Source organism: Dicentrarchus labrax, unplaced genomic scaffold (assembly GCF_905237075.1).
Source record: "Dicentrarchus labrax unplaced genomic scaffold, dlabrax2021, whole genome shotgun sequence".
Taxonomy (NCBI): Eukaryota; Metazoa; Chordata; class Actinopteri; family Moronidae; genus Dicentrarchus; species Dicentrarchus labrax.
In genome coordinates, this window is record NW_026136708.1 from 17806894 (window position 1) to 17831682 (window position 24789).

Sequence of the window (24789 nt, forward strand, 5' to 3'; positions counted from 1 at the left end):
TTCAGCTCCAAAAGGTTCTTGCGGTTGCAGCCTCATCAACATAAAAAAGGCCAAGGCTGTGGAGCTCACCTTTTATCTGCTGAAACACTAAAATGCCAGAGCTGAAATGTGTCAGTGCTTGAGAATCTGACCTTTTTGAAGCTCTCATTAGATTGGTCACACTCTTATAATTAATTTTATACAGCGTAGAACAAAACAGTACACTGACCTGCAAAGCACAAGTCTCTTACCTCAGGACAATGAGAGTGCCCCTACAATGATGAATGAGATTTATTTTCTTTGCCGGCTAGCTAGTGGAGCGCTATTTTTAGGTCTTCTTCCCTGCCAGACATGGAAACAGGAATGAAATTATTTAAAATTGCCACTTGTAGATTGTTATTGTAGCTCTGCCTCCACTCCACAGTTACACAGATGTTAAAGATGTACGAGTGATGACTGCAAGCCAAATACATTGTGTTTGTGCTGTAATGCGTGGGTGGGAAAGTCTCTGGAGATGAGTGTGAGGAAAAACAAGACTGTAATTTCAAATACAAACAGAAATATATGAAGACGCCGTTGTTGTGCACCAGAAACAATTATCTTCTTGAGTTTCAGCTCAGTGCTAACCAGTTTTACAGAATCATAAGAATTGAAGAGTGTGTTTACAAGGCTGTGCTCTGATCTCTAAAGGATAAAGCCTCCAGGATTGAACGTATTGTAGGGGAGCACCGCCTCTTCTCTCAGGGCCTTAAGGAGCTCCAGGATTGGGTGTGTGAGGCTCAGAGGGTCCTCAACACCTGCATCTCCACCACCACTGACAAGGGCGTGTTAGAGGACCGGATGTTACAGCTGGAAGTAAGGAGGGACGAGACGGGTGTGGGATCCCTTCAAGGAATAAACCATGTTGCATGTCTTTAATTGTGTAGAAAGCAAATATTTATTTAACACGTTCACCTCTGTGTGTAGGCCTTACTGGCTGCTCGTCAGGAGAGGGAGATCCAACTAAAGATGCTTCTGACACGGGGAGAGGCAGTCCAGAGGAACACATCAGCTGAGGGCGTCCCAGTGATTCGCAAACAGATCCAGGACCTCAAAGACTCATGGGACTCCTTGCTTTCTGCCTCTATTCAGTGTAAAAGGTTGTGATCATGAATCAATCAATCTGTCAGTCAGTTGATAAATGGGGCTGGGAACTGTCTAGTTTCACTTGATAGATTTCAGTTGGTTGAAAGGTTACAGGCACAATTAGGTTAAAATGCATGTGGACATTGTGTGTGTGTGTGTTTTGTTTGTTCCCTGTGTGTTTTAACATTGTTATGTTGTTTGTTAACAGTCAGCTGGAAGGTGCTTTGTCGCAATGGACCAGCTATCAGGAAGACGTGGGTCAGTTTGTGCTGTGGATGGACCGGGTTGAGGAGACGCTCGGCTGCTCAGACAGACAGTACTCTGAGATGAGAGACAAGACTGCTAACCTGGGAAAGACCAAGGTATCACATCTCACTAATAGTGGCTAACCTTAAAAAGCCTAAACTTATTCTTGATACTGAGATTAAACTTGGTATGACCTGTTTCTTCCTATTTTACTTTTCTACAAATCTGCTGCTATGTGTTTCCAGTTTTTCTTTTTTTTAAATTTTTTTTTAGTTTAACCTTTTTTTTGTAACGCCTTCTTCAGACGCTTGCAGTTACACTCATTTACACCCCAGAGCCTCCCAGTGAAGTTGGATTTACTACGCTGAGTGTCTGTGTGTGTTCTTATTTCATTCCAGCTCCTCTATGAAGAAGTACTGAGTCACAGCAGTCCTCTGGAGACCATTGCCACAAAAGGGTCCAATATGGCTGAACACTACACAACACAGCAGGAGGTGCAGCAGTTGCAGTGTAGATACAACGCTCTCAAAGAAAAGGCCAAGGTACTTACAGTACAAACGACATGCGTATTCCTCTGCAGGCATTAGAATAAAAAAACATAAATAAATAAAATTGTTTTGAGAATATTTGTCTGAACACTTACTTTCTGTTACTTTCTCAGTTATACTCCCCCAAATTATTAAAGAGTGTGGTGTTTTAGTAACTTCTCTTATAGTTATTTTAACTTAATTGTTTACAGATTTAAAGACAAAGACAAAGACATAATTTACAACTTCAGAGTACATTAAATACATGTTTGCTGCTCATATTTGCAGTAGTCAGTTTTCATTCCATTATGCAATTTTCCTTAAAGTTTTAAATCATCAATTAGACCTTTTTGATAACAAAATGCCATTGCTCCGGGATGGATATACCCCTGATATACCATGTTGTTTTACAGAATGCAGTCAGTAAGGCCAAAGGGCTGGTGCTGGTCCATCAGGAATATCAAAGGGGGTTACATGTGTTTGAGGACTGGCTGGAGCAGGAACAGGCCACTCTGGCCTCATTGTCGCATCCAGAGGGAAACGTGGATACACTAGAGAAGACACTGAACCAGCTACAGGTAAGAATACTGCGGGGGTGTTGTGGAAAATGTAATTGTGATTAACAGAGAGTGTAAAAATGCTTCCTAGTATCAGTGTGCACTCATACACACAGCTGGCATCATACCCGGCTCAAGGCTACAACTGAATTCCCTAACAAGGCCTTGGATATCTTGGACTTTGTTAACTAAACCACTGTTCTTCCCTTTTTATTTCCCTTAAAGCTCCTGCAGGAACGCTGCTCAAATGGCCAGTCTTTGCTCTCGTCTGTGCTGACCAGCAGAGAGAGAGTAATCCCCTGGGGTATACCTCAGATCGAGGACCGAGCGCTGGACACGGCCCAGCGGGAATGGGGTGCATACCAGGGCCGACTGGAGGAGACGCAGACCCAGCTGAGCTCCACACTGACCAGACTGAGGCAGATGGGCCAAAGGTTCCTGAGCCTGGCTCAGTGGCTGGAAGAGATGGAGAAGGTGGCAAACGTCAGACGTCATCGGAGGTCAGACAGAGCCACCAAGGAGACTCAGCTAAAGAAACTCCAGGTCAGTTTTTCCTAAAGAGCCTTTAAGTCCGTATATTATACGTGCTCTTGGTATTTTGTGTGTGAAAACAAGACTTCAGACTAAGCATGTAAATGTAAACAACATTACCCTAACCACTCTTCCTCATTAATACTGTCCACTTCTCCTTTTCTCTTTCACTGGTATGAACAAACAGTCAGCGGGCTAAAGTGTAGACCGTGCACTTTAATTCAGTGTTTTGGACAACAAGAAGAATAACAAGCAGATCACCTTTTCTCAATGCTAATTTTAGGCCCTAAGGCAGCAAAAAGCTAAATAAATCCTTTAAAAGAGCTTTAAATGAATCATTGTGTTTGTCTTTGATTCAGATTTCTCCTTTGACTGTCTGTCACATCAAGTCCGTTCCCAAAACATTGCACCAATTTACTCACTCAAAACTCAGCCACAACAATAACCAAGCCAAAAATAAAAATTTGCCTTTCAAAATAAATGTTATGAATCATCCCAGGGTCTTGTACTACAATGCACCACTTTTCTTACTTATGCATACACTCCACTCACACCAGGCATCTGAAAGAAAACAGCAGGGGACAGAATATTCCCTACTGGGTCTCCTCCCTTTGGAGCACGCTTCCTGCCAGTGTCAGGATGTCAGACAGTCTCAGTATTTTCCTTCCCTTCATTTAGAGTGATACACACACACACACACACACACACACACACACACACACACACACACACACATACATACATAAATAGAGACCCCTTGGCCCCATATCTTGTTTCTTGCTTGCTTGTCTTTTCACCCATACTTGCCCTTTTCTTCTTTTATAAAAAGACGAAAAGAATTTACAATTAAAATCATGAATATTTTTGACTGGCTTTAACTACAATTATGCTAATTGTACATTTCTCTGTGTCTCTTCTGAACAGGGGTGTCTTGGCGCGGTGCTTGCACGGCAGGGAGAAGTCGATGGCCTCTCCTCTCTGGCCCAGCAAGTTCTGGAGGAAACCTACATCAGTAGTCGTGTCAGCGTTACTGCCACCCAGCTCACTGCCCGCTACCATTCCCTGCTGCTCAACATACAGGTTAGACACTCGCTACTGTTTCACAGATCCTTCCACTTTTTAAAAAAAGTACAATTTCCACATTAAAATCTTTTTTAAAAAAAGCATCTACTTCTTCTACCTCATTAAAGATTCATACTGAATCAGAATTGGCTTCCAAACTATTTGATGTCACAAGTCATCTTAAAATCTGATTTTAAATGAGCACAGAGAAACTTTCCACTTTCAGCACATTAATGTAAAAACATCCTTCTAGTGTCGAACTCTGCACATACATCATTCTGCGCAGTGAAGCTCAAACATCCAACTGTAGGAACAACAAGTGGCATCTAGTGGTGTAGTTGCAGATTGCAACGTCCTCGCCTTACCTTCCCCTTCCAAGCATGTAGGAGAAACTCTGCTGGCTGCAAAACATGAAAGGCCCTCTCTAGGGCCAGTGTTTGGTTTGTCCGCTCTGGGCTACTGTAGAAATATGTTTAACATGGTGAACTCCGTAGAAGATGACCCGCTTTAAAAACTACTCATTCTAAGATAAAGAAAACAAAAGTATTCTCATGTATGCTAATGAAAACACACCTATGAGTATTATATTTGAATATTTTCTTTTCTTTCCTCCTAAATGTAAAATCATTGGACCTTTTAATTTTCTGTCCACCATAAAAGTTAAGAGTTAAGAATAGAAAAACTTTAAGCCCTAATGGGCCAAGTATAGGTTTAACCACTTATGCGTTACAGTGTCTCTGGATAAAGTTGTGTGCATTGCCGCAGTGGGCTTCCTATACGTGGTTATGCATTCTCACCATGGAATTTGCTCCAGTGAGAGTTTGGACTTTGTTTCTGTAACACCCCATTGAAGTAGCTTTGGGAGTTATGCCTGAGAGCCCAGCCTGTGTTGCTTCTGTATACTCAGATCCAGCCTCTCTATTTGTCTGCTCCTCTGGGGGGGACTAAAGGAAAATCAATGGGGCTCCTCTGGTCTGAGGCTAAGGCTGTAATTAAACGCTACAGAAGGCAATCTCACACCCGGCACCAGCAGTGGAAAAGCTTTGCCTGCACTGCATTGATTTTTACACCTTCGGTAACACATCTGAGTTGATGTGTGCGTGTGTGTCTCCCCCTTTGTCTCTGTGCTACCCACACCCTTTCCTTCCCCTCTCAAAATTGACTCAAGCATGTATATACTTACAGCCATGCCGATGCATATGTATGCAGACACATAACATCCCTCTCATACCACGGATGACTGTAATTATACTGTGTGAAGTGGGGGCCATATGGGCTTGAGGTGGGAAGCTGTTACCTCTGTCTAGTCAGAAAAAGGTGTGCACTCAGCACTATGAGCTAATTGGAGCCTCTCACCACAGGATTTGCAAGTTGAGTGAATAATGTGTCAAACCTGCAAGAAACCCTCTCCATCCTCATGGTGTTATTGACTCAAAATCTCAGTCAAGTGGATAATGCATCAAAAACATAAAACCCCTCTCCACCTTGTAGTGAAGCTATTGACGTTCTGTAGATGAATGAGGAGGGAGGGGAAACGGATATTTTCTGTTTTGATGGTTGATCAGAGAGCTTTTGGTCCTTGGTGGCCACATCTCACAGCTTAAAAGGAAAAGCTACAGACCATGTTTCCTGAATTTTCCCCTGACCAAATACAGTCAACATCTTACAGTTCTAACCTCTGAAACAAAAAGGGAGCAGTTGTTGAAGTGATGTTATCCACCGTGATGTTCCTGCTATTAAATATAATGTGAATATGGTAGGATATGACTGTTATCTTGTTAATTACTAAGTTAGAAAATCCTAATACATTGACTTTCTGTTAATTATCAGATGTACTGTAGATATTCAGTCATGTGGTCTACTGCCAATATAATCACATGACGAAACAAACCTGCCCTGAAATGTGACCTTCTTTACACATTTAATTTACAGTAAATCCTTCAACAACAAAAAAGTAACAATATCATCAATTTACTATCCACTGTGAAGTAATTTCTATTAGCAATGTACAATAATTATAATTGTCTTTCTTGAAAAAGTATATATTTGTTAAACTTTGCTTCTGACTTATCATCCAATTGTTTTTCAGGACACCATCAAGCAGCTTCAGGAGGAGCTGAAGAGCATTGAGGAGGCTGAAAACCTTTGCATGTCCTTCACTGACTGGCTCAGCTCAACTCAGAAAAGCTTCACAGCGTTAACTGACAGTTCTGAACCTCTGGATCGGGTCGCCATGGAGAGAAAGATGAAAAAACTAGAGGTATTGATCTATTTACCTTAATCTGTTCTGTGTTTACTTGTGCGGCTAGATGGTTTAAATTTCACAGTTCTGAACCTCCGTTTCTCAGTGAGGCATTTGGATACAAGTTGCAGCACGGCGCTTAATAAACCTCCCTGAACAGGTTGCAATAAATCAGCACAGATGTTGGGTATTACCATTGCAAACTGATGAGTTAGCAAGACAGTTTGTAGCGAAGAAATTGAGCAAAAACTCATATGAGTTCAATATCCAAGCCAGCAAAAAAATGTCCTTGTGCAATCACGTTTCCTGCCAAGCAACATACGGTACCTGCTAGTAACATCAAGGGTACAGATTTCTTTGGCAGCTCCAATATGCTTGGCCAGTAAAATATGCAGGAACGACCTGTAAAGCTTGCAAAGCATTCAGTGTACCTATAATATTTGGATAGCTCTCTGGACTAAAAGAAACTCACTGCACTGGCTTAGTTGTAACCGTTTCTATTTGTGCTTCTGTTTGTCAAATGGGCAGTGGAGGGAAGTAGGCCCACAGGAAAGAGAATATCACCATTATCGTTTGCTTGGCATAGTTCATATCGAGTGTGTAGACGATTGGATGGGTATGTGTGTATGATATCGATCGGCTCTTTATGAAGACAAAGCGGGTGCCGCTTTAGAGGAAGCGTGGTAGCAGGGAGAGACCTCCCACTGTGAAGCAGAGGATGAAGAAGCGCCGGTGTCAGGAGCCTGCTGGCACAGACACTGTAATTGATGCAGTGCCCTTACCGCTTCACATCACACACTCACATTCACACACACACACACACACTTCTCTCCGCTAACACTCGCTTCATATCACAAAACCCATCCAAAGTACTAACTAACAAGCTGCAGCAAACTCTCAAACCCATGAATCCTCTGTGATTTCACACATTTTTTTCCACTGCTTTTCTTTGCGTATCACTAGATGTATTTCCTCTTTGTCTTCCACACACATATCCAGAAATGCATTTATCAACACATATTTACAATACATCATCTGGTGTGGGCTTTTCAGTAATCCCTGTCTGGGATCGATGCTCTGTCTCTGCATAGGGACTGAAGACATGCTGTCACCACATGTGTCCTTCCAGCACTGCAGATAACACACGAGTGCTCCATCACTTACTCATTCTCCTGTGGTGAGAGCTACAGGGCTTTTCAGTGAAATGGGATGATTATGCATTGACACAAAGACCAGTAGTCAATAGCTGTGTCAAGGGCCATTAGTTGGATTTAGACTTCATTTGATACTCAACTGCAACTGTAGAAACATGAGTCATACAGTAGTGTTGGCCCCCATTGGCTAGAAATATGTTTTAACTTTATTAAGAGTATTGTGATCAGGTACAATGATAAGACACATATATATTTTTTCCAGAAGGTGTAATTTGTCCCCTTTGGTGTGGAAAATTCTGGTAGCTTTGTCCGTTTTAAATCATTAAACTCCTCACATCTCACACTTGTCCTGACTCTGTCCCCATCCAGTGCATTTAAACCTTTTAATTTCAGTTTTCAGTTTTTTAAATATATTAGTTAAATTCTTTTGTTTTATACAGTAGTTTCTCCCCTTGAGTGCTCCAAAAAGCTCCACTCACTGGCTCCTACAAACATTGTATACAGGGTAAAATGCAAAAAAATGCAAAAAAGGAAAGGGTTTCTTCTTCTCTTGATTAAGCCCCCTCCCCTTCCCCTTCCATATTTTAAAATTTCACTGGCATTTCATAAATGTTCAAGGACGTTTATTCCCCCAAGTCCCTTTTGCTTTCTGATGCAGACAGTCAGGGTGTCTCTCCAAAAAGCAAATTGGTCCATGTTTAAATACCTTGTTATCAGAAATAATCAATGTTGTTGACATTACAAATGGCACTAGAACAAAAAAAAAAAGTTGTTATTTTACAGTTCTGGTGCTGCCATTTTAGGATTTCTGCCTGTTCAGAATACAATATGATGCTTCTACATTCACAGCAGAGAGACAATGACAGCAGAGCTAACTGCTGCCCACAGGGTCACCTTAGTCATGTCCCACCCTTGTTAGTGGATAACGTAACTGATGAACATGGTTGTCACTGCCCTAGTAGATATATTACAGTAGATAATGGAGCCTGAGAACTGATGCAGAATAAGAAACAGGACCACTGCTCAATCATTTACAGCGGGTGCACAAGACACTTGACATGCATAATTACGGCTGACATGGTACGAGACAGTTTACGGCATAAAGGGCATGTTGTGTTCAGGACCTCATATATAATGCTAAGCACATTTCCAGCCTTCCATCAGTGTAATCTGATCCAAAGAAAAGACAGATTGTGCAACCAAACTTTGAAAGTTCCGTTAAGCCAAGACGACCAAATTAATATTTTGTCCTTTCTGGAACAAATAGATGCTTTCAGTCTTTCAGAGGTTTGAATGGTTCCTCTGATAGTCTTGGATCTAAAATGCACAAATCAGGTTCAAGAGATCTTTTTATGTTTCACTGTTTATGGATTAATAACCACCAGTTTCAACAAGTGCTGCTTCTAAGACGGATACTCAATGTCAGGTATGAGATGAGAGCAGATGTTATGATATGAAGTGGAGATAATGAGTCATGCAGAACTAAATCTACTGCAAATGGCAATTACTGCCAGCTACCTTGGTTTATCTCACATGTTAACCGCACAGATTTGTAGGAATTGAGATATATGGAGTGTCTCCTATTAAGCTCACAAAGGCAGGGTTCCTCGGCATTGTTAATGGAGCGATGAACATGCCTGAAGCTTCATATTAAGCAGCAAACATGGACGTGTGTATACAGACACAGGTCTTGTTATATTACATTATCAACAGCAGTAGCTGGAGGTCCGTGGTTGTTGCAGTATGAAGCCACTCTCTACTCAAGCAATAATAGACTGATGATGAAAGCTAGATAGCATCCCATCGAGTGTAGGTCTGTGTGTGTGTGTGTGTGTGTGTGTGTGTGTGGTGTGTTGTGGTTGCCCTGGAAACCCCTGCAGCTAGTGCTGCCTGTTAAGGGTCCTTATAATTGGGTCCTCCTTTCATATTATTCACTGTGGTTTCTCCACACCATGACCTCCAAGTCTTCTCCACATCTCACCGTGCAGGTGTCAGCCTACCTGATGGGTTCAAAGCCTTTCAAACACACTGCCAGGCTGGTCTGAATGACTGAGGCAGCACTGGAGGTGAAGGACAAAGAAATCAGTGATACTGTGTTTGAATGTTAACCTCAAAGTCATGGAAACATTAATGGCAGGATTTTCTCATCCTAAAGTATATATGCTACATTTTTGATACACCAGTACAGAGAAGTCTTTTGCTCTTTTTTTCATTGAATGCCCTGGTTGAAGGTTTTTTAATATGAAGTAAGGCGATAACACTGTAGCGTTCACCCACGCTGAGTTGTATTTCTGCTCTCTCTTTCACCCAGACTCTCCAGTCTGAGCTCCAACACGGTCATGGCTTCCTGAAATCACTGAGGGAGCGGGCAGAGCAGGCGGCAGGCTTTCTGAATGAGGCTGGAGCTGAGAGTTTAGGAGGGGAGGTAGAGGCTCGTCTTGCCCAGTTGGAGGAGCTCGCAGGTGGCCTGAGGCAGAAGCACAGCTTTCTACAGCGGGCGTTACTGCTGGCTAAGGAGTTCCAGGACCGGTATAAGGCTCAGGCCCAGTGGCTGGTGGAGACCAGGGCTTTGCTCAGCACCCCAGTGGAGCCAAAGGCTGAACTGTACCAACGTAGAGCACTGCTGGCTAAGTATAAGGTACAGCAGCAACTATGTAATTTCTCAATCTTTTCTATACTGTATTTAAACTGAACTCATGAGAATAAAGCCCTACAGAGCATTGCATTAATGCCAGACTCTGTAATTTTACACTGTGGTGGGTCCAAGAACCTTACTGAATATTATTAACTTAATGGACCACATGAGTGTCCTTGCATTTCTTAGACCATTAGCTCCACAATTTAATACTTTACATAACTGCTGACCATTCTCGAGAGTATACCATTGCTTTTTATATTGATAAATGCCTATTGTGTGCTTTGGAAAATGGCTGACAGTATTGAACCCATCGCAGTAATTTAATACATTCATACTCACATGTATTAATGATGGTCTTTCTCTGTACTAGAGGATACAAATGACGCATGTTGTCTGTCTGTGTCCCCAGGCTCTGTTGCAGATGGTTCAGTCCCATGATGGATCCATCCGGTCAGTAGTGGAGAAAGGAGACGCTCTGCTGGCCTCTGTCCATTACCCGTCCATCAGAGACAAAATGAACAGACTGAAAAAGGACTACACTGAACTCTGTAATACTGCCATGGTGAGAACATGTGCTCAGATAACAATAGTTATGATAAACAGGAGAGAAAATGTAAATGCTCTTTCTGTGCAGGAGAGTTAGCAGATGAATTGTTGCAAATTATACGATACCTTAATAATTTCACCTATTAGTAATGCAGAAAAGGTTTAAGAAGGATTTTTAAGCTTTACGATAAATAAGACATAGATAAAGGGCATGAAACTTTGTCGGGAAGGTGGTTGTAATGGTTTGTTGCACAGGCTTTTTGTAATCAGTATAATCTGTCTGTGTGTATGCACACATTTTGTGAATTATGTGGTCCAGGCCCATGTGGAGAATCTGGAAGGCCAGGTGAAGGAACAGGAAGCTTACCACAACGAGCTCCAGGAAGTGGAGCGCTGGCTGCTCCAGATGTCCAGCAGAATGGTGACTCCTGATCCCACTGTGGGTGGTAGCCTGGAGGCAGCTACTCAACAGCTGGCCAGACACAAGGTGACCAATCACGTTACTGGATTTTTGTTTTGCTGTTTGTAGCATATGATACAGCTCAAGCTATGAGCCTTGATTAGACAGCAAAAGTGTTCACTTGTGCCTCCTTTGATCCTCAAGGAAAGTTCATGTATAATTCCAACAGACTTCAGCTACTTGGTATTTGCTGAGCTGTCAGATTCAAAGTTTTATCTAATTGTTGGTGCTATTATAATGAAAACTTTATGAGATGTGCATGTTTTCCATATGTTGTAGCAACATTGTTGAAGATTTCACTTCAGCTGCTTTTGTTACGGCTCTGTTCAGTAATCATTCCTATAATATTACATAACCTTTAGTTATTAATCATTATATCAGTTTTGCTTGTGACTTAAATAATGTTATTCCATTAAGAACTTGCTTTTAAATGTTTTAATGTGATTTGATCGTCCAAGAGTGGCATACACCGATCAGCTTTAACATTACGAGCACTGACTAGTTATCTTGTTGTCATGGCACCTGTCAGTAGGTGGGATATATTAGGCAACAAGTGAACATTTTGTCCTCAAAGATTTAAGCAACCATGACCAGGTGGTCATAATGTTATGGCTGATCGGGGTACGTTACACAGAGTACATGATGTCCAAAGTTTTAGCAGTTTTCTCAGTTTTACATGACTGTACAAAGCAAAAGTGTGATACAATACATTGGTGGAAATGTTATGTAGGTTAGCATAACGGTTAAATTTAGATAGATTATGAGTGTTATGTCATGTTTATATTTCTTGTAGTTTCAGTTGGTTTCCATTTAATTAATTAAATTAAATTAAATAATGATATATTGATAACGTATATCTTTTTTTGTTTTAGCATAAATAGTTTTCTCTCTGTAAGTTCAATCGACAATTACAATACTTTGTATTTAGAAACCTCAAACCAAAGGGTCTAAAGCCTAATATACAAAGCTACTCGCCTATGCCAATTCTATTTAGCATCTATTTCAATCATCTTTCAAGTTCATCCATTCAGTCCTGTCTGCTCTGACCTCCTGTTTCACTGACTAGTGGACATTCTGTAATACGTCTCCACTGGAGACGCTTTCTAACATGATGCTACTTGTTACTTTGTCCTCCACAGGCCATCATGGAGGAAATCGCGGGCTTTGAGGATCGCTTGGCACTCCTAAAGGAGCGAGGAGCCCACCTGGTGCAAGGCTGCAGTGACCGTGTGCAGAGCAGGCTGAGACAGCAGGTCCAGGCTCACCAGCAAGGCACCAGAGACAGCTACTCCGCCATCTGTAGCACAGCGCAGAGAGTGAGTGAGGAGGAGGAGATGGAAAGAGGGAGGGGATGCAGAACAGGAGGAGGAGGGAGTGATGGGAAGATGAGAAAGTATCTTGTATTTAAAGTAGGCAAATGGTTCTTAGACATTTATAATGTAAGACATATAAGACACATTGGTGTGTTGGATACATGTACATTTGCATCCATGGATGTGACCGCACATGTATGCACAGACACACCCGCTCTACATATCAGTGCTGTTAATATTCAAACAGCCTCGGCAGCCACTTAATCCTAACCCATTCTGACACTTAAACCCGTCTCTCAAGACAGCCCTTCACTGCCAGTGTAGGGGGCACGACCAATTAAGGCTGCCAAAGTGGAGCTCAACAGCAGCCATACTCAGACAGAACCCACCAGCCAAAATCACTAACTCAATCTCCCCATATTAATCTCTGCATATCCCCTGTCAACTCCACTTTTTCATGCCTCAGCCAAAAATGGTCACACGCCACTATTCAGTAGATCTGGCGAACCATCTAATCCAGCCCCACTCTGTCATTTTGGCAACCTCTACTCTGTCATCATAGCTCACCTCCCAAGACACCACCTCCACCAGCACTCGCACATCCAATCTGGCATTGTGTGATCCAGCCACACTTTACCACTACACTGCTGGCTTCTCTACAACTGTGCCTCCAGTGTTACGATGACTGCCAACTGTGTCCCAGCACAACACAGCTCTAATATCCTGCCTGCCATTTGCCACCATGCCAACCTTCTAGCCTTTGCCAAATACACTGGGCAGTTTGCCAATACATTTTCCCCCCTCCTTCCTTCCCCTCTTTCGGGCTCTCATATTAACACTGTCAATCAGACCTTGCTGTTTCGCTCTCCCCTGGAGGGCATGGACGCCTCCACATTCAACACCTGTCAGAGACTACACTGCATAACTGCCTGCTTGTTCGGGTTTTATCATTTACTCTGTCTTTGTGTTTGGTGATTCTGTGCTGGCTTCAAAGCTATGTAATATAGCCGTATCTACCTATAGCGTTGATATTTTATTTCCACTTCATATTTGTGTTATTGCATGTTTGTGTTTTGTTGTTGTTATAGGAAACTTTTTGCCCTCACTTGAGTTCAGTGTCGATGTTTCAGGACCATACATTTCACCAAACGCAATACTTAAATATAATTTTTGGCTTGATATCCTTAAGGGTTTAAAATATGAAAGTGTTCAATAGCAGTGAAATGTACCTGTCTTTGTCCTACAGGTGTATCAGAGTCTGGACCATGAGTTACAGAGACACGTGAGTCTCCAAGACACGCTGCAGCAGTGCCAGACCTGGTTGATCTCTGTCGCGGAGGAACCAGAACCTCCTGCACATCCTCCTCTCAGCCTGGAGGAGGCACTACAGCAGGTCAGTAAGCCGCTGCCTATTCCCTAACAAAGACAGGACATTGATTAGATACTTCCTGAAATTATGACAGTTTTCTTGATTGTATGTTTTTGGTTGCGTAGCAAAATGCGTGAACAGTACATGCATTTTTTTCAGATTGTGCAGAAGGAATAATGTGATCAGTCAATAAAATCAAAGGACCATTGGCTCTTTTTTTGGCAGGTGAAGCAGGAGCGGGCTCTTCAGGAACAGGCCAGCACTTACCTCCAGCTTGTGTGCTCAGCATGTGACTTGTCTGAGACGAGGGTCAGGGAGACCGCAGGATCTATTCAGCAGGTCAAACTTCAGGTCAGTTAGCTTTAACAAGCTTTTAAACAAAAGTTCAGGGTCAGTGTTTGCAGCTGGAGAAGTCCGCTGTTCTGCTTTTAAAACTGAATACTTTGTTCGACAAAATACTTGTTAATGAATTGATTCCATTGTGTGTTTTGTATGTAGATCGAGGAGCGTATGCTGCTTTGTGAGGAGGTAGCAGACAGCTGGAGGGACATTGAGGAGCAGAAGGCAGATCTGGAGGTCCAGCTGAGAGAGACAGAGCAGCAACTTCAGAACCTCATCAGGAGACCTGCAGAGCTGGAGCCCAAGATTGCACAGAACCAGCTGGACAAGGCACAGGTGTGTGTTTGGTTTGTATGCTAATAACGCATCTTTTCTTTTTTTTGCTTTTAGTTTATTCTGCAACAACACTGTATTGTTGTAATAATGTAATTGTAGATGTGCTTAGTGTGACTGAGTTAATATACGTTATCTTTCCTGCAGGAGTTCCTTCAGCAGATTAGGGAGAGACAGTCTGAGGTAACCCATTTGAATGAAGCCACTAGTAGGCTGACAGATGGGCAGGTGTCTCCTGCCCTGGAGGAGATAAGGAGACTGAGGCGAAGCTGGAAGGATCTGGGCCAGCGGGCAGAAGAACTGGAGGCCCAGCGGGGGGAGGACATGCAGCGAAGTGGGGAGTACCAGGAGATTGTTGTTGCTGTGGAGGAACTCTTCCACCAAGTATCCAGGGAATGGGACTACCTCGCCAGGTATCAAGCTTAATTTCCAATTGGATGTATTTAGTGATTGACAGGACTATATATCCAGTATTAACTGTATATACACACACTTCCTCTGGTGTTATCGTCATCCCTTTGTCTTTATCTCAGCAAATACAATTACTGTATGTCTTTATTACTGTACTACTGTATAGACCAGATGTCCCTTAACCCATGCTTTTGTGTACTTAGGGCTGACACAGAGAGTACAAGTGAGCATCTAGAGGCTCTGAGGAAGCTCTCCAGTGACCTAGAGGAGCAGAGAACAACTTTAGAAGACCTCAGAGACCAAAGACAAGCTATCCTGCCTCGACTTAGCCTACTAGACAAGGAGCTGGTGAAGCAACAGGTGAAGCTTCACTTCTCGTGGTTCTTCAGCTGCTTCTAAAGATGGTTGGAAACTTAATATAATGTAGAGTATAAGTAGTGGGTCCAGTTTTATACAGTGTTCTGCATTTCAGGTGGGTCATCTGGAGCAGCGCTGGGCCCAGCTTGAAACCCTGATCCAACAGAAGATCCAAGACTCTGCGCAGACGCTAGAGGATCTTGCCCGGGTTGAAAGCCAGCTGAGGGATGCCCGGGAGTGGGTGGAGGAGCAGCGGCCTGCTCTTACCTCTGCGCTGAAAACCAGCCCACCCCCCGATTTGGCCCAGAGTTTCCTGTTTGACCACCTGAGCGTGTGCGTAGAACTGGAAGCCCGTCAGCAGCTGCTCTGTCAGGCAGTGAGTGAGGCCCAAGCTGTGGCTTCCAGACTGGGGCTGAGTGAAAAAAGATGCCTACAGGAGCTCGTTGAACAAGCCCAGACTGAGGTGGAAGCTCTGGGGGCTCGCGTGGCCCAAAGGAGGAAGTACCTCAGTAAGGTAAACAGCTGAATTTTTGTATTGGATGTGAGTAGAATTTTATATCCTAACCTAACTTTCATTTGATCTGTTATTCTGCTGAAAACAAGCGGTAGAACAAGAGACAAACTGTAAAATAACCCCATATTGTTACTGATAAGACTTTAATTCTTCCTCTCTAGGCCTTCACAGAGAGGACACAGTTCCTTCAAGGCCTGGGGAGAGCCCTGTCTTGGGTACAGCAACAAGAGAGGAAGGCTTTGATAGATGACCACATAGCGCTTCTTCCTGAGGACCTAGCGAAACAGGTTGCAGCTTGTCGGGGTGTCCAGAGCGGATTACGTGCATACCAGAGAGAGCTGGCATCTCTCTGGATACAAGGGCGAGAGCTAGAAAGAGACGCCACTGACAAAGAGAGAGCAGAAACCCTGGCGAGACTTGAGAAGCTACAGGCAGCATTTGAAACCGCACTCCAGAGGACGACCCAGCGTCTCACAGACTTAGAGAAAGCCTTGACCTCCAGGAAGTACTTCCAGGTTGACCTGGATAAGACTTGCCACTGGTTGAGACGAGCAGATGCCATGACCTTCCCTGAAATCAATTTAAGCAACATTGACGATAGCTCAGAGTTGCAAACACAGCTGTCTAACTTTCAGGATGTCCTAGAACAAGCTTCAGAGTATGAGAACCTTCTTCTTATCGTCCAAAGAATAGGCCAGGAGATCCTCCCAACTCTGAACGAGATTGATCATTGCTACCTAGATGAGAGGCTCAATGCCCTGCCTCAGCAGTACAATGCCATCCTAGCTCTAGCCAAAGAGAAAAAAGACAGAGTCCAGCAAATAATCTTGGAGCGAAAAGAGTTCAGCACTTTCTTTGATATTACTCGTAATGCACTTGAGGAGCTTCAGGAGCAGTTTGACAATCTGGAGAAGCAGACTATCAGTATTAGAGAGGAGGAACTTGTTTGTCTAACTAATGAATACAGAAATATTGATGAAAGTTTATTCCATATTAGCCCCGCTGTGAGAGAGCTGCATGGTAAAAATGAGGGGTTTCTCAGCAGGGGTCAGCTATACAGAGCTGAAGAGACGCAGCAGTTGGTCAATCTCCACAACAAACTGAAAAGGATAAATGATGAGAAAATTAAACACTTACAGGATTGCTTGAAAACACTAGTTGAACACAACAGAGTATTCGCTAAGTTGGACTCAGAGTTTAAGTCTGTAAAAGAGAAGCTTGTCCGACTTAAGTCAGACACAGAACTAAGTGCCATGGATAAAATCAAAAGTGTGTATTTGCTGCTTGAAAGGTTGGATTGTGTGAGCTCTCAAGCTGAAGAATGTAACCAGCAAACTAAAGGCCTTGGTCTGAAGTTTGATCCCGCTGCCTTTCAGGACACTACACTGCAGCTTGAATCATTGCAGTCTTTACGGTTTGAATTAAAATGTTTTGTTGAAGAAAGTGAGACAAAGGTTTCAAAGAATGAAGATTTCACAAAAGAGACTGAGAAAATGTTCGAGTGGCTGAGGACTATCAAGGAATATTTGGAAGAGCCATCGACCCTTTTAGAGGTCAAAACTGAGAGGGTATATGAGGAAGTGCGCAAAATGAAAATCATGGAAGAGGAAGTGAAAAGTAGATTGAGCACAGGAGATGCCTTGGGTAGAAGAGAAAAGCAAAGGTATTGTAGTAGAAAAGAAACTGTTCCTGCCCACATAGAAGAGAAACTACAGGAGCTGGCAAAGCTGGGAGCTGAAGTTCAACAAGGAATTAGCAAAAAACAGGTATGGGTATTCATAAATTCCAATCATAGAAATATAAAGGGATAGAAAATGTCTCTAACTACTACAAATCTTCTCAAATGGAATAACTGAATGGAAATTACCGTCAGAAATCTGATCCATCATTCATGGCTCCAACCTACTGAATATTATTTTCTGGCTGCTGTTCGCCATTACTTTCAATATTAATAGGCCGAGGGAAGTTCAGTTCCCTAGAAGTCAGTTTAAGAGATGTCATGAGGTTTGAATAAGTACTTATGTTATTATTAATTTATAACTGTTGTGGGGATTTAATGTACTTAAATATGATATCCCAAAGATTCTATTATGTTGAATAATAAGTAAAAGTTATAATGACCTATGGAGAACAGGGAGAAGAAGAGACATTTTGAAAGTATAAAAGCTTTTACTGTACTGTACATATAACTACAGTGAAAACTAACAGTTGAAGTGAAGTAAGTTATGTACAGACACAGTTTCCTTTAATATTTTTTGACTGACAGGAAAATTGTTTTTGCAGTGATTTTGGCGAGCTTTCCTGACTTCATTTGTGTGAAGAAATTTATGTAGAAAGAAGCAAAACCTGAAGTTAATGAGATCTCCTTCTGCAAATTCTAGCTGGCTGTGGATCAAGCTCTTTCTCTGGTCCAGAGGTACCACTTATCTCTGCAGTCCATGCAGACATGGCTGGACTCTGCTGTGGCTGCGCTCCAGAGGGCCAGCTCAGGGGTGGAGCTTGAGAACCAGACAGATTGTGCGCGGGAACTGGAAGACATTTCAGCCCGGGAAAAAAACTTCACAGCTGGTCTAGAGGAGCTGAGCACTTTGGATCCACTGCTGCAGAAATTTATAGATGCAGGAGCGATGAGTGACCTTAGAGAAAAAGTTGATGCAATGCAGCTGAGAAAAACGAAGGTCGAACAGCAACTGGATGCTTATAGAGAGGTGCTTCAGAGGTGTGTATTAATGATAATGTGGAGCCAAGTAACATATGTATACACAGCTGCCATGTAGAGTCCGTATGATGCATGTTTTAATAATAAATTAAATGGTAATTTATATTTTTTTCTCAGTTGTGCAGCTCTATGGATCTCCTTCCAACATGAGAAAGAGTCACTGGTTGAACAGATGAATGACGCAGAGAGCAAAATGGCCATGTTCACTACAGCTAAAGCCGTCAGTGTCCAGCAGGCAGAGGAAAAGTGTCGGAGATATAAGGTGGGGCACTGGCTTAAACTCATAAAACAGAAAAACTGTAGAAGATTGTTTTAATAACATATAGAAAACCTACATGTGCTGTGTCCCACATGGCTGTTACATTAAATTCCAACATTTGGTTTTGTCATGGCAGCAGATGCACATTAATATTAAACAGTGGGGTGTTGCATTATTCCTTGTTCATTTGTGGTGTCAAGAGTTGTTTCTTTTAGGGGAGAGTTTTAGTTTCCCACAGTATAAATGTTTCAGACTACTGCATTTATTAAACTATAGACGTGTGTGTGTGTGTGTGTGTGTGTGTGTGTGTGTGTGTGTGTGTGTCTGTTGTCATCTTTTGGCTGCAGTCTCTGGTGGCTCACATCGACCTGCTCGAGTTGCCTCTGAATGCTTTGAAAGAAAATGCCACAGAGTTAGAAGAGATCATCTCTGAGTCCAGCAAAGCCGTCACCAGCCACTCCGTGTCGTCACTGTGGCAACGGTGGACCAGGCTCCGCAGTGTGGCCCGAGCCCAAGAGAGGGCACTGGAGGACACTGCGAGGGAGTGGAGCAACTTCACTGAGAAGGTAAGACAGGATATAATAGTGTATGTGTGTTGGTCATATTGTCCACGGTTTCCTGTTTGAGTGTGTGTGCTCTCCATGCTCAAGTACATACTGGATGTGTGGTGAGTGCGCTTCAATAATGAACATGTACAGTGTAAAAATAACCAAAAGCATGCCCACAACCCACAAAATCTGTTTATACTTGCATGACACTCACAGTCGACACACTCAAGTCTACAAATTCGTTCTTGCTTCACCAGATTTAGGTCAAACGCAGCAACTGAATACCAGTTGGTGTGCGGTGATGTAACTCCAGGCTTCAGGCCAGTTGTTTCCTCTTGCCAAAACACTGTGTCATGAAGCGTATTCCCGCCTTTAGACCTATTTCAAGTGTGAACACTGTCAGCTCCCAAGAATTCCCACAAAGCACTGCTCTTAAAAGGGAAATTAGGTCAAACTGTAAGGAATGGTGGTCACTTCCTCATATGTGGCACTGTTCCTGTTGTCCGCTGGTTTTCTATGGCCTCTTTGTTCTCCTGGACATGATGTCATCCTCTGCTCTTGAATCTCTAGACTTGTTTCTGCCTTTGACTATCACAGAGAATACTGTGTACTGTAGATAAAACTTTGAAAGATTATTAGTGAAGTAAAGAAATGTCACAGGTGGGGCCACGTGTAATCAATTGCACTCACATTGTTTTATTTTAATGATTTACTAGAGACTTGAAGACGTTAAAGTGCTCAATATTTCACATGACACCCTAAATCTGCTGCATCCCCTGAACGTGAATCCTTGTATATAAACTCCCCTTTAGATGGAAAAGGTGCGCTCTGTATCCCAAGACCTCCACAGTCGTGTCCCAGACAGCACAGTTGAGAAAGCTGCCACCAGGGCGGCACTTCAGAGCCTCCTTGAGTACCATGACTCCTTCAGCCTGGAGGTGGAGAGGGAGCAGTCCATCCTGGCCCTGCTGGGGCAACACACTCGCAGTCTCAGAGGAGAGGAGGAGGAGGCGATTGAGAAAAAGACAGAGAACGGACATGAGGAGACACCTTGCCTACAAGAGATCAGGAGCATGCAGGAGCAATATGACAGGTGAGTGACCCAGAGCTGTGACTGATCCTGTCATCCACATGAGTTTGTTGTATGTGTATTAATAGCTTCTTAACAGCACATTCAAAGGCTATATGTGTGATTAATTTTGAAGAGAAAGAAAAAAATTAGTGGGAAGGAAGACAAACAGTTAATTTCTACTTTATTATAAGTTGAACATCATTTTGTAACATCAGGGAGCAAAAACTAAAATAATTATATATTATATAATTATCCCTGTTAGATTTTAAATGTTTTGTATGATCTTTTACCGTTGTGTCTTGTCTAGCCTCGTGTTGCGGGTGCGAGCCAGTAGAGCTCAGGTACACCAGGAGTTGAGGGAGAGAGAGGAGGTTGAGAAGGAGCTGGGCTTGGTCAAAGGCTGGATCCAAGATACCCGTGGCTTACTGCTGAGTCCTACAGCAGACCTGGATTCACTGCTACAAGAACTAGAGGTAGGCCACTATATATACACCCACGGACAAACCTTGTCAACTAGATACAGAGCTCTTGTTTATCTGACTTTGTTCAACATAAATGCAGTATCATGTCATAAGAGAAAATAACGTGACTTGTAGTCCATCATGTGATGTTTTTGGTGTTATAGACTGCACATGGTGAGGTTATCAGCAGGCGCCAGAGTGTGGAGCGCATGACAGAGCTGCAGCAGTCCAAGTACCAGGACCTCCAGGCTGGTCTGCCCTCTGAGCTCAGCATGCAGCTGGCTGAAGTGACTCTGGCTCTGGGCTCCGCTGAAGACCAGGTGATGGATTAAATGTTGTGTTGTGTCAAATGGGTGTCAAAGTCTGTAATCAAATAGTATGCATAAACACTTTGACTTGTTTCTAGTTTATCTTATTAAGGATCCAACTATTTGCCGGTATGTAAATGTACTGTATGTAGTCTACAGTATATCAGTGTAAAGCTGGCAGCCACTTGTATGAGTTCTACTGTGCAGCCTGGTGTATGACTGTATTTCCCTGCTGCAGGGCTCTTTGTGTATCCAGAGAGTGCATGCTGAAACATCAATAACCATTTAGAATTGTTAAAAGGGTTATGTTGTCTCTTTGACAGTACAGTGAAATGTGTGTATTTCCGCTATCTGCTTTAGGTCCAGGCGAGAGAAAGGGAGGTGCAGCAGACCAGAGATGTGAAAGAGGACTTCAGCTCCAGACTCCAGGACATTGAGGCGAAGCTGAAGACCATCGCTCTGAAATTAGAAGACAAGGGTGCTGACCTGGAGGAAGCCAAAGAAGAGACCAAAGTAATCAACCAGACAGATTGACTAATTAACAAGCAATTAACCCCTGTTAAATTGGCTATTCATTTTGCAGATGTTGAGGTTAATGAGTGTGTGAGAGTTGGAATGGCATGAACTGAATTCTGCCTTCAACAGTGACCCACTTCCGAGAGCAGTATTCCAGATGGGAGTCTGAGCCCCTTCCCTCCTGTTCTCCTCCTTGTCGCCCCAACTTTTTTTCTTCTCTCACTTCTTCGTCCATCTGTAGACCCACAAAGACCGGAGTAGTTAAAGGAATAGTTTGTCATTTTTAACCATTATGCGTCCAGCACTTCTTGGGTTTTTGTTCAAATGCAACAAATAAGATATAATGCGGTGGTAATTAGTGAGCTTGAGATGTGCTGGTAGTTGAATTTTGTCATCTTCAGACAGAGTCATCTAGCTGTTTCCAGTTTTTATGCTAAGCTAACCGGCTGCTGCTGGCTGTAGCTTCGTATTTACCACACAAACATAAGAGTGGTATCTTCTTATCTAAATCTTGGAAAGAAAGCAAATGTGTATGTCCCAAAATGTCAAACTATTCCTTTAAAAAACTCAGTTCTTTAGTTCAAACAGACAGAGATAGCCACCGGGGATGTAAAGTTCACTGTTTACAGATTTAACCCACATTTAAACACCGTCATGTTCTTTGATCTTTCTCCACTTGACATCTCCTCCTTTATCTTTCCTTTTTCTTACTCTCCTCTCCCCTCCTCTCTTACAGGCTCTTTGTGAAGAGTGTGATTGCTGTGGTCGCTCTCTGGCAGAGTTAGGAGTAGCGGTGCAGGAGTTCGGGGAGCAGAACCCGCTGCTGTGTAAGCAGCTGGGCGATGCTGTGGCCAAACTGACAGAGGTGCAGCGCCACACCACGCAGCAGGTCCAGGACAGAGCCAACAGACTGAAGAAGGTGAGATGTCCATTTAGTTTACCAGGCAATGTAGACCACCCTAAAGACAAGTTACCAATGTTGCTTGCCTTGCATCTTTTATATAATAAAAGTCAGAGTTGTGTGGCCAATATTTGGTGATTCTGTTGAGTCTTGTGTCTTTCTGATCTTTGTCTTTTGTCTTGTGAGCAGGCAGAGAGACAAGTGGAGGAATATCAGGGTATGAGGGCGTTCATTTTGGGCTGGACAGAAAAGGCAGAGGCTCTGGTCACTGGTAGTATCATCTGGAGCTCTGCGTCCCAGGTGCAGGAGCAAATTCGAGCACACCAGGTGAGTCTTAATGAGTTGCTCAGCAGGGAATGGGCTTTAAGATGTCAGAAACTTCTGCAAAAAATTGGGCCCTGATGCATTTTATAATTATTTTTCCACAAAAATAAATATTATTTCCTGCATTAACCTTCTGAATCTGAAGACACCCCATTTATTTACAGCTAATTAGATTTGCACACTTATTTGATTTCTCCGTAAAATGTCATACTGTAAAGTGTGTTGGCCATCCTTAATTAGTATAATTGGACCACATAAAAGGCTCTCTTTGACTTGTAATTTATGTTCCTATGGTGACAGGCGTTGCTGCGGGAGTGTCGGGGTCTCCATGGTGACTTGGAAGCCATGGGGGAGAGGGAGAGGCAGCTGGGGGAAGTGTTGCAGACGGAGGGGTGGATCCAGCAGGTGAAACACCTCAGCAGATGCACCGAAGAACTGCAGCAAAGTGCCAAGACTCGCCTCCAGAGTCTGCAGGATGCAGCAAAGGTGAACAGCATTCGCTTTCAGACATTACAGGAATCACACATCAATAACACTTCACCTCAAAATTGTTTGAGGGATCTCTGATCAAATTAACCGCATTAGGAAATTTAACTAATTGGATTTCATGATTCCAAACGTTTTTGGGCACAGCAGAGCGAGTCAACAGAACTACAACCCAACAGTGCCCCCTTATGGTCATTCATCCAGTATTTACAACCATAAAGGAATGCACTGTTTTAGCTTGTGCAGCTGTAATCTGTTACGTTAATCTGATTGCGATACAGCTGGTACCCAAATGACAGTCTGTTGCTGATTGTTGCTAATAACATTGTGTGTTTGGAAATCTGTTTACAATTCCTGTGAGTTTGGATTTTTTATGGGTCTAGAGTGTAGACACAGAACCATCTTTATTTGTAGTGACTGGTAATTTTATTTGCTTCCACATGAAATACATCTAGGTCAATTAGAAATTGCAAATGAAGAGATGCCTGCCTCTTTATTTGTAATTCAAATTTAGCTAAGCTGTAGAGATTTGAAACTGTGATTTAAATATTTATTCTTGCAAGCAGGTCCACAGCCACAATAGTTTCCAACCCATTACTACCTCCTGTGTATAAATGCTATATTATATGTTTACAATACATACAGTGTCATCTGCTCCTACTAGAGACTGTCTGTGTCTCCCCCTCAGGACATGTTGCGTTTGGAGGCAGAGGTGAAAAGCCTCCATGCGGCTGTAGACCAGATCCAGGTCACACTTGCCTCCCCGGACCTCAACAGGCTTAGCCTCAGAGAGCAGCTCACCCAGAGACAGGTAAAGTACACACATTTATGCTTCATGCGTTGTGTATAATAAACCTTTAAAGAGAGTTTGAAAAAGAGAGAATACTGCACATACACACAATGCATGCCTACAGTTGCAGTATGACTACAAACAATCTGTAAACTGTCTAAGTGCAGCCTTAAAGTAGCTATTTTGAACACAGCATTGCTTTATCACATACCCAATAATTCCTCTTTACTCTCTAACATCCTCCTTCATTCCTTCATAAGCGTCTGTTGGTAGAAATGGAGGGCTTCAAGCAGCAGGTGGCGGCAGTACAGCAGTGTCAGAGCGCCCTCCGGCTACCAGAGGAGGTAATGGCCAGCCTGCCGATCTGCCGCACAGCTCAGACTCTGCAGCAAGAGGCCAGCCAACTGCAGCATACCACCATCCAGCAGTGCAACATCCTGCAGGTAGAGGGCAGTCCTTATATTGCAAATTCTGTTGATCAGCTGTCAGATATTAGGTCAGAGCTGAGAACTGTTATCCTGTCAACGTATTACATTACCAATCAACGTGATATAAGACCATAGAGACCCTAGAGAAGTTTTTATTTGTATAACATTTTGTTTATAATTTTTTTCCCTAAAATTACCAAATTATCTATCATGTTACTGTACTTGCTCTAGAACTGAGAATATTTTAGTTAAAGTGTATAGTGAGTCTTTTGTT

General features: G+C 42.9%; 1 protein-coding gene across 9 annotated transcripts in view; it reads left to right on the forward strand.

The window, feature by feature from the left end:
• syne1a (spectrin repeat containing, nuclear envelope 1a) overlaps positions 1-24789 on the forward strand; it is a 129061-nt gene that overhangs the window by 62535 nt on the left and 41737 nt on the right. For all 9 annotated transcript variants that reach the window (XM_051408753.1, XM_051408757.1, XM_051408758.1 and 6 more), the window contains exons 60-90: positions 670-834; positions 946-1118; positions 1313-1466; positions 1749-1892; positions 2291-2455; positions 2660-2977; positions 3890-4045; positions 6117-6287; positions 9735-10061; positions 10471-10623; positions 10927-11094; positions 12207-12383; positions 13627-13773; positions 13975-14100; positions 14248-14424; positions 14569-14834; positions 15036-15192; positions 15305-15703; positions 15865-17469; positions 18085-18422; positions 18540-18684; positions 19029-19247; positions 20042-20322; positions 20609-20774; positions 20927-21082; positions 21431-21583; positions 22323-22505; positions 22677-22814; positions 23112-23297; positions 23986-24108; positions 24348-24530. In XM_051408753.1, the coding sequence (XP_051264713.1) occupies positions 670-834; positions 946-1118; positions 1313-1466; positions 1749-1892; positions 2291-2455; positions 2660-2977; positions 3890-4045; positions 6117-6287; positions 9735-10061; positions 10471-10623; positions 10927-11094; positions 12207-12383; positions 13627-13773; positions 13975-14100; positions 14248-14424; positions 14569-14834; positions 15036-15192; positions 15305-15703; positions 15865-17469; positions 18085-18422; positions 18540-18684; positions 19029-19247; positions 20042-20322; positions 20609-20774; positions 20927-21082; positions 21431-21583; positions 22323-22505; positions 22677-22814; positions 23112-23297; positions 23986-24108; positions 24348-24530 (7419 nt within the window). The remainder of the gene's footprint in view (positions 1-669; positions 835-945; positions 1119-1312; positions 1467-1748; positions 1893-2290; positions 2456-2659; positions 2978-3889; positions 4046-6116; positions 6288-9734; positions 10062-10470; positions 10624-10926; positions 11095-12206; positions 12384-13626; positions 13774-13974; positions 14101-14247; positions 14425-14568; positions 14835-15035; positions 15193-15304; positions 15704-15864; positions 17470-18084; positions 18423-18539; positions 18685-19028; positions 19248-20041; positions 20323-20608; positions 20775-20926; positions 21083-21430; positions 21584-22322; positions 22506-22676; positions 22815-23111; positions 23298-23985; positions 24109-24347; positions 24531-24789) is intronic.